The sequence below is a fragment of the Heterocephalus glaber genome, unplaced genomic scaffold (genome assembly GCF_053883595.1).
Source record: "Heterocephalus glaber isolate CG9 unplaced genomic scaffold, H.glaber_assembly_v1.0 deba00001479, whole genome shotgun sequence".
NCBI classification, from domain to species: domain Eukaryota; kingdom Metazoa; phylum Chordata; class Mammalia; order Rodentia; family Bathyergidae; genus Heterocephalus; species Heterocephalus glaber.
The window spans coordinates 19,827,132-19,842,909 of NW_028258316.1; the positions used below are offsets into that span (position 1 = coordinate 19,827,132).

The 15,778-nt window shown below is 43.0% G+C and overlaps 1 protein-coding gene across 17 annotated transcripts in view; it reads left to right on the forward strand.

The window, feature by feature from the left end:
• The window catches only part of Tnc (tenascin C), a 92,653-nt gene that overhangs the window by 35,990 nt on the left and 40,885 nt on the right, over positions 1 to 15,778 (forward strand). For 14 of the 17 annotated variants that reach the window (XM_087183307.1, XM_021262176.2, XM_004849485.4 and 11 more), the window contains 6 exons: positions 1,083 to 1,352; positions 2,364 to 2,549; positions 2,801 to 2,890; positions 5,414 to 5,677; positions 14,238 to 14,510; positions 15,501 to 15,773. In XM_087183307.1, the coding sequence (XP_087039433.1) occupies positions 1,083 to 1,352; positions 2,364 to 2,549; positions 2,801 to 2,890; positions 5,414 to 5,677; positions 14,238 to 14,510; positions 15,501 to 15,773 (1,356 nt within the window). The remainder of the gene's footprint in view (positions 1 to 1,082; positions 1,353 to 2,363; positions 2,550 to 2,800; positions 2,891 to 5,413; positions 5,678 to 14,237; positions 14,511 to 15,500; positions 15,774 to 15,778) is intronic. The other 3 variants (XM_004849491.4, XM_087183306.1, XM_087183301.1) reach the window with 2 other exon arrangements.

The following is a 15,778-nucleotide window of genomic DNA, read 5'->3' on the forward strand; positions in this document are numbered from 1 at the left end:
ATAAAGCCTAGTGCCTTCTATTTGATACCATTTGTGCAACTAATGCTGAAAAATGCAGGCTTCATTACTTTAAAAAAATAAAGAAAGAAATATTTGTCATATACCTAATACATAACTGTCTCCATGCTGGGGACTGAGAAAGGCCAAAGACTCTTTCTCTGAATGCAGGAATGATCCCATGTAAATTGATCCAAAGTCCAGGGAAATCTGCTACAGGACAACAAGAAGAGTATACTCTTACAAAGCTTTTTGGGGGCAGTAGTGTTTGCCTGGTTGCAGCAGGGATAAAGGAGGCTTCTGGCTAGGATGTCATGTGTGAGATTTTAAAAGGTAGACAGGAGGTTTTGGGCAGAGGGAGTGTGACCTTGGGGAAAAGAAGCATACACAAAGACCAAGAGGCAGTAAACAGCAGTGGTGAGCTCCCAGAGGTCTGAGCAGCATGCTGCTGTCAGTCCAGGACATATGGGAGTGGGTGGGGCAGGAAGCAAGCCTAACTGGACACCAGAAAGAGCAACGATGAGCATACAAGGGTAGTCAAAGAATGATAGAGTTATGATTTTCTTGCCTGAATTTTGATCAAAAACAACTTTCCATGCACCATCCAGATTGTGCAGTACATCAAATTCCTGCTCTATAATTCTACTGGGAACATTACCTGGCATCCAGGAAAGTTTTGCATAATTAAAAAAAATCAGAGAAACCACATCACTTTTTTTTAATGGAAGTCTCCCTCATGCATCTTTCCTCAAATTATGAGAACAATAATGATAATAATAATATTAACAAAAGAAGAGCCATTTATCATGTAACTTCTGTGTGCCAGGCTCTGGGCTAGATGCTTTGCAAGCTTTATCTCCTTCACTGTTTGAAAAGAAAAAAAATACCTAGAGGTGGACATCATAATCCCCACTTACAGTTTAGCGAACAGGAAACAGAGGCTCTAGATAGTAAAATAAAGTCAGGTGCTCAGTAGGGAATCTAAATGTTCACCCATGAGTCTGGACGATAGCAAAGCCCCCTCTCTGCCCAGACCCGGCACTGACCTTGACCCCTGAAGCTGCTCTGTCTTCTGCCTGTGACAGGCTTGGATGCCCCCAGCCAGATAGAGGTGAAAGATGTCACAGACACCACAGCACTCGTCACCTGGTTCAAACCCCTGGCTGAGATTGACGGCATGGAGCTCTCCTATGGCATCAAAGACGTGCCGGGTGACCGCACCACCATCGACCTCACCCACGATGAGAACCAGTACTCCATCGGGAACCTGAAGCCTGACACCCAGTACGAGGTGTCCCTCATCTCTCGCAGGGGCGACATGTCCAGCAACCCAGCCAAAGAAACCTTCACAACAGGTAACAATCACTCTCCAATAACAGTACACAAAGGGGAGGATGACAGGGATTTTCCTATTCCTTTTCCCTTTTACTCAGTAGAGAGTATTGAACTAAGCATTTCTGCATTGAGTTATGTCCCCAGCCTTTTTGGGTTTTTGGGGGTTTTTTTTTTAGTTTTTGAAATAAAGACTCACTTGAATCATAAGTTAGACAGGCTGGGCTCAACCCTGTGATCCTCCTGCCTCAGCCTCCCGGAGTACTGGGATTATAGGCATGTGCCACCATCCTAGACTGGATGATAAGTTTCTATCCCATTCCATGTTTCAGTGTCTTCCAGTCTTATTTTACACTAAAAAAAGAGTGGAGAAGGAATTTCTATTCCTTTACCCTTTTTGAAATATTGCAGCAATTAATGTTTCTATGAAAAACAAATCCAAATAACCCTCCAAAGCACTTTTTTTTGTTGTATACACAGAAGATGTTGGTCTGACATTTTCAGAGAAAAGTTCTGGTTAAAGTAAAATTCATAAAATTCACGTAAACACATTTGAAATAAAACACAGCATACAGGGAACATGAATGACAAAGAAGCCCCTAACCTCTTACCCTATGGCATTATTTTTAAAGTAACAACATGTCAGTGGTCCATTCAATAAATATTTTTTCAGACCTCAGTAAGCACTGTATACGTTACTAGAAGAAATACAGTGATGAAACAAACAGACCAGCTCCAACACGCATGATCTTTTTCATTTTTGTGTCATTTTTAAACACAAAATTTGAGAAAAACACAAAGGATTAAAATGTCACACACATCAATAACAGGAAAAGATGTCAAATCTGAGGGGTTTGTTTAGATTTATGTACCAGCCATGGAGACAGAGAGATGTGTGTGTGTTGGGGTAGGGGGAATTTGTCATTTCTTTCCAGTGGCTGGTGCCTTTTGCATCTCAGCTTGACCTGTAAAAGACCCCTACTCTCCCGGTGCCTGGCATTTTCAATACAAAGATCCCCTCTTCCCCCCAACAGGCCTGGATGCACCTAGGAATCTCCGGCGCACCTCCCAGACCGACAGCAGCCTCACCTTGGAATGGAGAAACGTCAAGACAGCCATTGACAGCTACAGAATCAAGTATGCACCCATCTCTGGTGGCGACCATGCCGAAGTCGATGTTCCAAAGAGTCAACAAGCCACAACCAAAACCACACTCACAGGTGAGTCTGTGTCCACCGTCCAGCAGCCCCAGAGGGCTCTCAAAGGACAGGCACCTGTTCCCATATCTCCCTTATTTTGCAACCATCCAAAGAAAGAAAGAAGCCCAATTCCTAGCAGTTCATATCCACTGGCGCTTCAATACAGAACTTAGAAATCATAGTGTCCAGGGGCCAGATCGGAGCCATTTTTCCATGCCTTCAAAAGCTCACCCAGTACCAGGCTGAATCTCAACCTATGCATCCTCTCTTAGGTCTGAGGCCAGGAACTGAGTATGGTATTGGAGTCTCTGCTGTGAAGGACGACAGGGAGAGTGATCCAGCGACTATCAACGCTGCAACAGGTGAGCACACCTGAGATTCCCTCTACCCTAAAGCTGGCACTGAGTAGATAACACGGGGCTGCCTGGGAGAGACAGAGGACTCTGATGTCATCTAGCACAAAGCCTGCATTCAAAACTCACACAGACAAGTCTGGTGGCACAAACCTATAATCCCAGCTACTTAGGAGGCTGAGGCAGGAGGATTGCAGCATCAAACCCAACCTGGGCAATTTAGTAACTTAGCAAGGCTATGTCTCAACATTAAAAAAAAAATAAGAAAGATAGGGGATGTAGCTGAGGGTGAAAGCCTTAGATTTAATCCCTAGAACCACAAAATAACATCATCATCATCATCATCATCGTCCACGCATGCCCAGCTGAACAATGTTAATAATGCATTCTGTATAGGAAGGGGAATGTGGGATTTAAAAAAAAATTGCAACCAGATTTTAGAAGTAATCTATATATTTAAATTGGCCACCGATTCTGTTCTTTTGATAAGCCATTTTCTAACTAAAACACATCTGAGGGTTTCTCCTTAACACTTTAGAAAACACCTTCATCAAACAGATTATAAACAGAAGGATGACAGTTAAACCCAAGTCCTGCTTTTCTTTGTTTTTGTTTGAATCAGTTTCCCACCATGTAGCCTAGGCTGTCCTTGAATTCATGGTGATCCTCCTGCCTCAGCCTCCCAAGGGCTGGGATTATAGCCATGCACCACCACACCTGGCTCCCAGGTCCTGCTATTACCCATTGCATCCTGCAGCTTCAGCCTCAGGGGAACCCCAGGTGGCGATATAAGATTTGAGGGCATTGTTCTTTCCTCAAGGTTTTTGTTTCTGTTTTCTGGAAAATATGTGTATCAAGAAGAGAACTCCTCCCTCTACCTTTCCACCCATTTCCACCTTACCTCCCCCCAGGTGTTAGGAGACAAAAGGAGGTTGGTGTATAAAGGGTGAGTTGATCTCACTTCACGAGCTTCCACAGGATTCAAGATCCAACGCTGGGCTTTATATACATATCTATGTACAAGTGTACATGTGTGGACATACATATACATTTCTCCAGAGAGAAATAAACCCAGATCCTAGCAAGTCACCTCACTTGAACTCTAGCAAAACAGTTTGCAACACCTCCCAGACATGGAGAAATCTGCATCCAGGGACGAGGTGGGGGCCACTTTTATGATCCCCTGAAATACATATTATAAATAACTATATATAATATTATCTATATATACATACATAACTTTTAATCTTCCCAAATCAGAAAATGTATATATATATATATATATATGTATATATATATATATATATATATATATATATATATTCCAAATACAATATATTATTGTAAGTTCACATACGGTTGTGAGAAATCCTGGAGACCCCTATGCCCTTCACCCAGTTACCTCAAAGTGACATCTTGCGTATTTATAGAATATTATTACAACTGGGAAATTCACATTGATGTAATCTCTCCACTTTATTCAGATCTCTCCAGTGTTGTACACACTTGTGCGTGTGTGTATATACATGTGTGTGTGTTTAGTCCTAGGTGATTTTATAACAGGTGTGGATTTGTGAACCCACTATAGTGGAGACTCTGTAGTTTATCCCAGGAGCCCATGTGCTACCCTTTGTAGCCACAACCACTTCATCCCTCCCCCTCTGCCTGTCACTGGGTGTGCAGTACCCTGTTCCTCGGTTCTGCCATTTGACCAGTGTTACACAAATGGAATTCTATGAGTATTAGTCCATTTGGGCCACTATAACAAAAACATCTTAGTGAAGTGGCTTATAAAGAGAAGAACCTTATATCTTACAGTCTGGAGACAGAAAAGTACAACAGGAAGGTGCCAGCATATTCAGCCTAGTGAGGGCCCTCTTTCTGTTTCATAGAAGTGTCTGTCTTTTTGCTGTGTCCTCACGTGGCAGGCAGGATGCAGAATCTCTGGACTCTCTTGTAAAGCCACTAATCCCATTCACGAGGCCCCCAAAGGTCACCACATACCAGTACCATCACATCAGGGCTTAGGTTTCGAGACATTAATTTTTTACTATAAACACAGGTACAGTCCATATCAAAATATTATATGACCTTTTGAAACTGGCTTGTTTTTTCCTTCAGCATAATTCTTCTGAGATTCACCAGGATTTTTTTTGTATCAGTACTCCAAACTGTTTTGTTTTCATTAGTACATATTTATAGTACATGATGTTAACATTCCTTGTGAAGAATTGGCACAGGTACATAACGCATCTTAATTCATTTTCCAATTCCTTTTAAATACTTTTGAGTAGCATTTCGTGATATGATTATACCACTGTATTAGTTTTGATCTTCCAAATGTACAACAAGGTAATGTATAACTGGGCCTGTTTTGTTAAAGTAGAAACCGAGACTCAGAAAGGTGACTGTCCTGAAGCCACACAGCCCCTGTGGCAGACCCAGGGTTCCAGCCCAGACAGATGATTTTCAGCCCCATGAAACAGTTGTAGCTTGCAGCCTAAAGAGGAGCCATCTCTGTTTTTCTCCCAGAAATTGACGCACCCAAGGACCTTCAGGTTTCTGAAATCACAGAGAACAGCCTGACCCTGCTGTGGAAGACACCAGCAGCCAAGTTTGACCGATACCGCCTCAACTACAGCCTCCCCACAGGCCAGTCAGTGGAGGACCAGCTGCCCCGAGACACCACCTCCTATGTGCTACGAGGCCTGGAGCCCGGCCAGGAGTACACCGTCCTCCTCACGGCTGAGAAGGGCAGGCACAAGAGCAAGCCAGCCCTCGTGAAGGCTGCCACCGGTGAGTCACCCTGGCGCCTCTAAGTCCTGTGCTCATCCTGAGGGCCAAAGTCCCTTTTGGTGAGGTTTTCCTCATGTGACAAACCCAGGTCGGGGAATGTGCTGCTTTCTCTACCCACCAAGCCTCCACATGCACTTCATAGAGGTTGCTCATTGTCTTTCCCAGAGTTAATTCGTCCTGTTGTCAGCTGAGCTACCAAAGGCCCTTAGCCAGGCAAATAGGGGTTCTGAAATATTTCTTTCCAGGAGAGCATACAGCTTCCAGGTTTGTTTTTGTCACGTTGTTGGTTTGTTGCTTCTGTTTTCTTTTAAAACTTGGTTTCACAGAATATTTTAAAGTGCTGATTTTCCTTCTTTAACCTAACAATCAATTTACTTTTCCATATTTAAGGATGACCTCAATGTTGGTGATAACTATTTGGTTGTTTTCTATGAAATATTTTTATTCCAGGTTTTTTTGCCTTCCTCTCAGGCTGCTCCTAAAGAACAGGACAAAGTCCTCTGCCTTCCTCAGTGCCATTGCATTTTCTCTTTTTTATTCATGGTTTTTTGTGGGGTTTTTTGGTACCAGGGATCGAACTCAGGTCCTTGCGCTTGTGAGGCAGGCAGCGGAACCACTGAGCTAAATCCCCGACCCTTTTCTCTTAGTCATTAAGAGCTTAACCCTGTCTAGGCAAGATGACAACTTAATCCTGACCTTTAAAGTCCCTTCGCATTCTTCCTGCTGACTGAGCCACAGCCATGTTTCATCAGTGGCTTAGATGAGGAGACAATCAGAAATATGAGTGGTTTCTTCTGAATGAAAAATAACTCATTCAATTTTGAACACTAAATATTGAAGACATAGGTGGAAAATATTATTTCTTCGGGATTTGGCAAGTACTTTTCTTAACTTAATTTTATTAGTAGGCATCCTACTGCATGCATTGTACTGTCCTGCTATTTGAAGAGAAGTAGGTCATATAGATAGCATTGTTATGTTGACCATGTGCTCCTGCTCACAGTCCTTGGTGAAGACCAGATATCCAGAATGTTAGACACAGCTCAATCAAGGGAAGGAAGTTGTATTCATTGTTTGTTTGTTTGTTTTTTCCATTGCTGGGACCAAATACTTTAAGCCTACAATTTAAAAAAGAAAATGGTTTATTTGGCTCATTGTTTCAGGGGATTCAGTCCTTGGTTGCCTGCCTCCAAGGCAGGAAAATCATGGTGAAAGGGTAGGATGTAACAAAGATGCTTAGTTCATGGTGGCAGAGAAGCAGAATGGGAGAACATCACCAGAGAGATAAGGAGACCAAAAAAAGAGCCAAGGCCAGTCCTCCAGGATCTACCCAGACACATCCCAAAGTGTATTTAACTAATCCCCTAGGCTGCTCCCGTGCCAGCTGAGTTGACAGGCTTAACCATCATAGGGGTGATTGGGAGAGAAAAAGCAGCAGCTGTCATGATAGAGATGAATGTGTCCTGATAAAGATGTTCCCCTACTGAGTCCTGATAATCAGTGGAGGGATTACAATAGAAATATTTTGAAATGCCTTGAAGTGTCTTTGTCATTTAAAATATCTTCAGCCAAATAGAACAGTTGCTTAAATAAGATCATAGTCCATTTCTTCTCATTAAAAGAATTTGGAGCTGGAGCTCAAGGATAGCAAAGTAGTTTCAGATTGTCAGTGATCTGGGCTCTTCTCCCTGTTCAACCATCCTTAGTCATTGGCTCCCATTCTCAAGTCACCTCAGTGTCACAATAGAGCTATCGAAATGCAGAGAACCCAACTCATAAAACAACCTCACCAACCACTTTCCCCCAACTGTCACTTGTCATTCTTAGCTGTCAGTGAGGCTGAGAGCTAGACATCTGCATGAACATGTTGTTGTACCCATAAAATTATGCTTGTTTGTAAGGGAAAGAAAGACATTTGGCAGACAAAGAGCAGTCACTGCCAGGGAGTACAAAGTGAGCCCAGATGGTCAGTTCTGTTAGCTGGGTGCACAGACTGCTGAGGTGATTGTCAGCAGTGCTCAGAAGGGATAGTTTAATCTTCTCCTCTCCCCTCCTCTCCTCACTCTCCTCCCTTTTCCTTTCCTCTCCTCTCTCTCAGCTTTCCTCTGAGTCTGACAAATAGTTTATCAAGAGATTCCTGTCCTCACCATGTTGTGGCACCTTAGCTCCTCTCTCCAGTGGTGCAGCCCCAAACCTGAGCTGCTCAAGAAGATAAAACTTTTGCACTGAACCATAGACAGGCGCTTCTTTGTCTCTGATCAACCCAGTATTGCCTTCCAAACCCTCACCATGCCTCTTTCCAATGCTTTCAAAGAAAGCCCATTTTATATTCAAAAGCATTCCTCATTACAGGAAAAAAAATGCCCATGTTCTTTTGATTGGCTCTTCTCCATTGTCTAGAGAACATTTCCCCCCCCATGGCTTTCTCTACAGAACAATTTTGGTTTATTAAAAGCGGATCAGAGGAGGTTGAAGGTGTAGCTCAGAGGTAGAATCCTTACTTTCCTAGCATGCATGAGGTCCTGGGTTCAGTCACCAACATTACATAAAAAAAGAAATGCGGAGCAGATGTTTCTTTTGCTGTTTTGAATTCTACCTTTCAAAGTCTTTTGCATTAACTAAGTCAATAAAATACCATAACCATGCTCTGTGCTAAGTCCTGGGGCTACTAAAGCAAAGAAGACATACCTGTGCTTCCCCGGACCTCAGGGCCTGATGAAGAGACAGATACCAACACAGCACTCTGCTTATGATGATTGGGCTGGCATCCTCCTGGGATGGAGGAGACATGGGATCTACAGTCAAATCCAAGAGAAGCTTAGCAGAAGCTTGTAGACAGAAACATAAGAAACAAGCAGGATGGTGCCATGGATATGGAAAGAAACAGAATCTCAGGATCTGGCCTAGGAAAACAGAGAGGAAGGAAAAAATAGGAAAAACAAGTCTTTGGGTAAAGGAACCACATGGCTATGAGTCTGAAATACCCAAAGGAACCCCCAGCCATGAATCACAAGAATCACAAAGCAGGTGTCTACAACCCACCATTCATTGTTGGTTTTGTGGAGAAGATAGGGAATTAGAGGCCAGCAAGCATTTTTTTTAGGGAATTCCAAGGCTCTGGCCTTAGTCGGGGACATGCACAAGCCTTTTCCATGATGTGGCATTGTATTTAAAATATGGATAACCTAGCCAACCCATCATGCCTGGAATAGGCCCAAAGACCCTCCCAAGGGTTAAATGGCCCTCTCATCTCTCTGACCTTGCTGCCAGCACTCATGGTCTTGCTCATTTCACCAGGATCACCACTTCTCACACCTTCTTATGCATGATGAGCCTGCTCCCACATCCAAGCCCTTTCAGGTGTTGCTCCCACTTCCTGGATAGCCCGCTTTTCCCAAATGTCCACACAATGCCCTCATTTGTTTCAGTCAGCACAAGCATCATCAAAACAGAAGAGCTTTCTGCCACCACTATCTTGATGTACCCCTCATGCATTCCTAGTGTGCCTGGGGACTTTCATCCACCATGACAGTAGACAGAAGTTGACAGTAGACAGAAGTAGAACAAGTTATGGCTTGTTATCCATAACTTGCCTCCCACTGCTGGCCAGAATGAAGAACTATCTCCTTCATTGACTGCTGTGTCCCAAGCGCCTTGAACAGAGCCAAGCATGTGGTATGTACTTCATGAGCATTTGGAGACCTAGCTACTCAAGAAACAGCATTTCTGTTAAATCCTCTGGTCCAATTTTCCATCTCTACATTCCCAGACAGTTATCTCCCTTGAGGACTAAGGGAAAAGGAAGTCATTCACTCGGAAAGTCTTTAACTCAGCTGAATCTAGATAGAAAAAGAAGAAAAGAGAGTAGGAAGAAAGGAAAGAGGAGTGGAATGAAGGGAAAGAAAGAGAAGGAGAAAGGAAGGCAAAAGAGGGAGAAGACAGAAGGATGAAAGAAGGGAAGGAAGGAAGGAAAGAAGGAAGATACTCTGTTAGCACGGAAGAAAATCAATGTGTGTCAGCAATTTTTCTCCCTCTCTCTGTCCCTATCACTGTCCCTTTCCCTCTCTCTCTCCCTCTCTTCCCCTTCCTTCTTTTCTTCATTTGTATTCTGATAAACTCAATTAAACTCTGTTGAAGGTCAAGGCCATGAATTTTCTATGACCAATACAAGGCCTACAACCGAGACAATGATAGGCAGAAGCACAAGGACAGTGTAGTGTCTTTCCATAGCAACCTAACAGTCCACAGTGACATCCTAGCCATTCACATCAAGTTTGGAAGCAGAAAGTGGAATTTTGTTTTTAATCACAGCTACAGCTTCTACAGAACACTCTGCTCTGCTTTGCCCTTTTGATTGTCTCGTGGAGCAAACCGAAATGTATTCCAATATTTGTTCTCCCAACAAATATTTATTTCCTATCTCCTCTGAATCAGGCAATGCTAGTATATGAAACAGCAGACACAGTCCTTCCCTCAAGAAATGCTGTACACTACAATGAGAAAGACAGAGAATCAACAACAATCTGTTAGAATGTAACTCACCTGCTTTCGACTAGGGACACGTGAAAGCCACAGAGGATGGGGCAGGTTCCCATCACATACCTGGCCAACATGATGAAGAGTTTAGAGAAATTTTGGAAGAGGAGCTACTTGGCTGAGTCCTCACAAAGGCAAAGCAGTTGGCCCAGCAGAGAAGGAGCGATGGCATTTCCAAAAGGAGGGCCAGCATCTGAGGAGAAACTCCACATTCATGAAGTACAAGCCGCACCATTTTGCTTTATGGTAGAGTAGGAGGCCAGCAGGGAGCAGGCTAAAGCCATCATCGGGAACATCCACAGAGAGTCTTGGATGTTATCATCAGATGCTTGAGCTTCTTTCTTTGGCCTACAAACATATATGTGTATGTGTGTTAGTGCATGTTAATTTTACAAAACATTGGGTTTCGTTGTGGCATCTTCATACATGTTCTTAAAATGCTTTGAGAGATTTCATTCTTGTTACAAAGAGTCACCAAAAAGTGTTAACGACAGCTAAAATCTTCCATTTCAGCTATGTTATCTCAGCAAGGTGAGATTGGAGCCATTTAACCTGCTCTTTGGGGCCCTCAGGCTTGGATTTGACCATCTCCCTGCTATGGGAGACACAATCTCCTGCAGAAGTGTCATGTGAGCACTAAGAGTAGGCTTCTCATCAAGCTGGCACTCAATAATTACTACTAAAAGGAAAGTTCACTCCATTAACAGAGACTAAAATCAGGAGATTCTAGCAGCTAGTGAGTGGATGGACTGACAATGGGATAGATAGTGGAAGCTAGAGGGGAGAGATTTTGTCCTTGGGTGGATGGGCTAACACCAGGAGAGAGAGATATTAGCAACTAACTGGGAAAGGAATTAGGCTTATATAGGTATTGAAGGGGCCAAGGAATCTGGCGTGAAATCTTTATGGCTTGGATACCCAAGCATGTTCTGCTCAGGTGTGTACACAATTACTAGACCTCTCTGTGCCAGGGTGTTGTATACTTCCTTTTGTGTCCATTTGCCCTATTTACTGAGAAGCAGCGGTTGTTTGCTAAACGCAGCCTCTTTGTTTGTCCTGTTTGTCTGTGAAGGACTCACTTAAGTCAGACCTGGTAACTACCACCCGTGAGAAGGTGGGAATCTATAAAGATCTGAAGTTGACAGTGCAAGAAATTCCTTCAGGCCAGCTGCTCAACCCACCATGAGCACAGACATGAGGTTTCAAAATTCTGATTTCCCAGGCCCACTGACATTGTTCAGAGGGTAGATTCTGATGCACAGCTGTAAGCAAACAACAATGGTCTTTTCATAAAGAAATGCCAAGAAAGGCAGTGTGGAAGTGTATCATGGAAACATCGGCTTCTGGGGCAGTGAGCCCACGGGTCGTCTTTGCTGTGGGGATGGAGAGTCAACACTACTGTGAAGCTTCTCCGTCCACACCTCAGCTCCCGCCTGATGTATTTTTATTCAGTACAAAGCCCCCTTCCCCTTTCATCATTCTCATTCCTCTCTCTTTCATTTGTCTGTGGATTGTATTTGTGGGAGTTGCACCTTTCACCTATCTGGCAAGCACTGGTTTACGGGAGGGGTTTTAGAGGATATTTATGTACATCATGCACTGGAGGGGTTTTAGAGGATACTCATGTACATCATCAATTGCGGACGCCTCCACAACACTCTCTCAAGTAACAAACAGTGCTATTTCTGGATTTGCCCATCCAAAACTTGTAGGAATAGTTAACGGTTTTCATGAAAGATTGTCACTATCATTGCTATTTACTGACCATAATGGTATTATGAGAAAAGGACTCTTTCAGCGTATGAACAGTTGAAGCAAGATGTAAGGGTCATTGTGTAAAAACACCAGTGACATATGCAAGAGATTCTCGTCAGAAAGAGATGTTTGCCAATGTGATTCTTCTCTCTTTCTAAAAGTCTTTACTGGAATGGCTTAACATGTGAATGTGTAGGCAGCACCTCCCTCCTTCTCTGCTTAGGGGACTCTCCCCACATCATTTGTAACCTGGTTCTCAAGTTTATTTCATGGAACAAATATGCTTTAGGTCATAAGTAGAGAGATAGGGTTTAAAATACAGCTACCTGGAAAGGTGAGATAGTGCCCTTATTTCACATGCAAATATAAATTGTTACTGTCAAATTTCTAACTAGTCATTTTTCACAGCAAGAAAAACAAAAAGAAAGTGAGCTAAGGAGGAAAGTGCAAGAGATATAAAAATTGTGGTTTTATTTTATTTATTCATTTTTGGCTTAGACTTATTTTTGCTCCACCTCTCTGCGTATGCGGACTGCTGGAATATTTGAGAAAGACCCGCCCCTGAGTTTCATTGTACTTAAATCCCAAGGTCAGGTACATAATTGCTGTGCTTGGACCCACTGCTCCTGGCTTCTACCTTGGGTTTAAGGTAGCTTGTAGCTGCCCTCCCTTTCTTTCCCCAAATCAGACACATTACTTTGAGTTTGAGGTCCCTTCCTTCTCCTAGAGACCATGTGTAGGTGATTATAAGCTGCTACCAAGGCTTGGGTATGAGCCGCAAGACATGAATTTCAGTTAAAGGAAGAATCCATAGACTGTAGAATGCAAGCATTTTCTGTACAGAGCCAGATGGTGAATATTTCAGACTTTGCAGGCCATGGAGTTTCTGTCACAGTTACTCAACTGTGCACAAAAACCTGTAGCACAGAAGCAGCCACCGACCACAAGCATGGCTATGTTCCAGTAACAGTTTATGACACTGAAATTTGACTTTCATTTGATTTTCATGAATCAGGAAGCAGCATCCTTCTGTGGGCTTTTTTTTTTAACCAAAGACTTCAAAATGTAAAAACTGATGTCAGCTTGCTAATTACTAAACTAGGTGGCAGGCCAAATATAGCCTTCTAGTCATAGTTTCTGTATCTATGTCCTAGAGCAAATAGACTTAAAAAAGAAAAAGACAGAAGAGATTTAACAAATTTAAGCTTTGTTGATATTAAACAATTAAGAAGAACATCCCCCAGAATTGGGTTAAGATTAAATATATTAATATATTAAATATATTCTAGCAAATAAGTGATTTCCCTCTGAAAGGATGTTCTCAGATTGCAAGATAGTGTTTTCAAGTTAAAAGATTGTTTTTATGGGCACAAAGGGCTCATTTGAAAGTGGCAACAATAGGAGCCTTAAGTAGAAAAATGATTGTTCCTTTAAATGAGCAAAGTCAGTTCTCATTCTCTTGTTTATAGGATCCATTTCCATACATCTTTTCTTCCTAGGTCATGCAAAGTCCACTTAAGCTCAGCCCTGGACAAATACTCCCCTTCATACCAATGCATATAAGTGATTTTTGACAGAAGTTCTATGTCTCAGTGATGTATAAAGATGGAGCATTCCATTTTAATTGGGTTTAGTAGTCTCTGTTTCTCCTGGAGCCTTGGTCTTTCTATCCAGTAAAGGGCACATTTTGAAAGGCTTGTCACCTTTCTCAGTCCAACCTTACTAGTACTGTGTTAATTTACCTCTGATCTTTACTGCAGCACTTAATACAAATGGATCCAAACCCCAGAAAATGACAAAATACCAATAAAAATTGTAATGGACTTTCCAGGAGACACTGAGCCTGCACGGAAACAAAGGGAATCTATAAGTTGCTAATTGTTCCAAAATATAGTAGACTGGGCCCAGACTCCAAGGATAGCTCAAGGCCACCTCCCTAGGATGAGAGATGCTTTTTCCAAAGTTAGAAAGTAGATCCACCAGAGTATCACCAACACAGAAATTTTCTAAACCTTCAGGACACTGATCAATAGGAAAACAAACTTTCAAAAGACAAACTCAAATAAGAAGGCAAAATAAGTTATTATATGGATTTTTTCTGTTGATGTTTTAAAAGGGGTCAGCACCTTTAGGGGAGACAGTGGACAAAATATTACACTCAGATCTCGAGAGCCTTTCAGTGTTGGCAGGAGGTTTGCCATCCATGGGTTCTCAGAAAGAAAGCACTATGAGGAATAGTTCTATTGACCCCAATTTTGTCATTATTCAGAACATGTCCCCGAACTGGAAAATCTCATCGTGACTAAGGTTGGCTGGAATGGCCTCAGACTCAACTGGACCGCTGCTGACCAGCCATATGAGCACTTTGTCATTCAGGTGCAGGAGGCCAACAAGGTGGAGGCCACTCACAACCTCACGGTGCCTGGCAGCCTCCGGGCTGTGGACCTTCCAGGTCTCAAGGCCGGCACCCCGTATACAGTCTCCATCTATGGGGTGATCGGGGGCTATAGAACGCCGGTGCTCTCTGCTGAGGCCTCCACAGGTACCTCCTACTTTTATGTTTAAAATTTCTATTTTTTCCAACAGGAAACTGCCCAAGGACAATCAGACACAACTACTGTTGGAAGGGTTTATTAGTCAGATTTTTCATTAGTGGGACAAAATACCTGACACAAACACCATAAAAGAGGAGAAGTTTATTTTGGTTCCCAGTTTCAGAGGTTTCAGTATAAGATCAGCTTCATCCAAGGCAGAAACATCATACCAGAAAGGTGTGGTGGAGGAAAATTGCATACCTCATGGTGAGCAAGAAACAGAGAACAAAGAAGAGCCAAAGAAAGCAGAAGGGGTTGGGGACAGGATGTACACTTCTGGGTCACACTCCCAGTAACTTTCTTCCTCCAATCAGGCCCCAACTCCTAACAGCACATTCAAATGTGAACTCATTGATGGATGAATCCACTGATGAGTACAGCGCCCCCCTGATCCAATCACCTTCCAAAAGCTCCACCTCTGAACTCATGACTCTTTTAGGAGACTTCAATTCAAACCATAACAGAGGGATTTGTTCTGCCACAAGTAATAGCACCACGGACTCTGATAATGGACAGCCCGGCTATTGGGTTACACAGCTCCACAGCCACCATAACATTTCACTCCCTGGTAACCCTCTCTGGAGCTGTACAGAGGCCATTCTGTGGGACAATCTACCCAGCCTGGAGAGAGGACATTACTCCCAGAAATAGACTCCCTCCTGTTAAAAGATGTTTAAACACTATATTAAAAAAGGAAAACGTGTCACAAAATCCATCTCCTCATCATCCACTGATATTTAAGGGAATTCTTTCATTAGGTAAGAGAACAAGGGTTTTCCCATACCTCTCCCTCTGCTCCATTTCTAAAATTTAGAAAGTTGCATGATATACATTTATCTAAAGAGAGTCACATTTGGTATCAAGTGGTATCAAGCCTTGTGTTCAAGATTTCCTGGATCTTGGTTTATGATATAAACTAGTTTTTTGTCCTTCTCCAGGGGAAACTCCCAACTTGGGAGAGATCACGGTGGCCGAGGTGGGCTGGGATGCCCTCAAGCTCAACTGGACTGCTCCTGAAGGGGCCTTTGAGCACTTTCTCATTCAGGTGCAGGAGGCTGACACAGTAACAGCAGTCCAGAACCTCACAGTCCCAGGAAACCTGAGGTCCGTGGACCTGCCAGGGCTCAAAGCAGCCACTCACTATAGAGTCACCATCTGTGGGGTCTCTCGGGACTTCAGTACAACCCCTCTCTCTGCTGAAGTCTGGACAGGTATT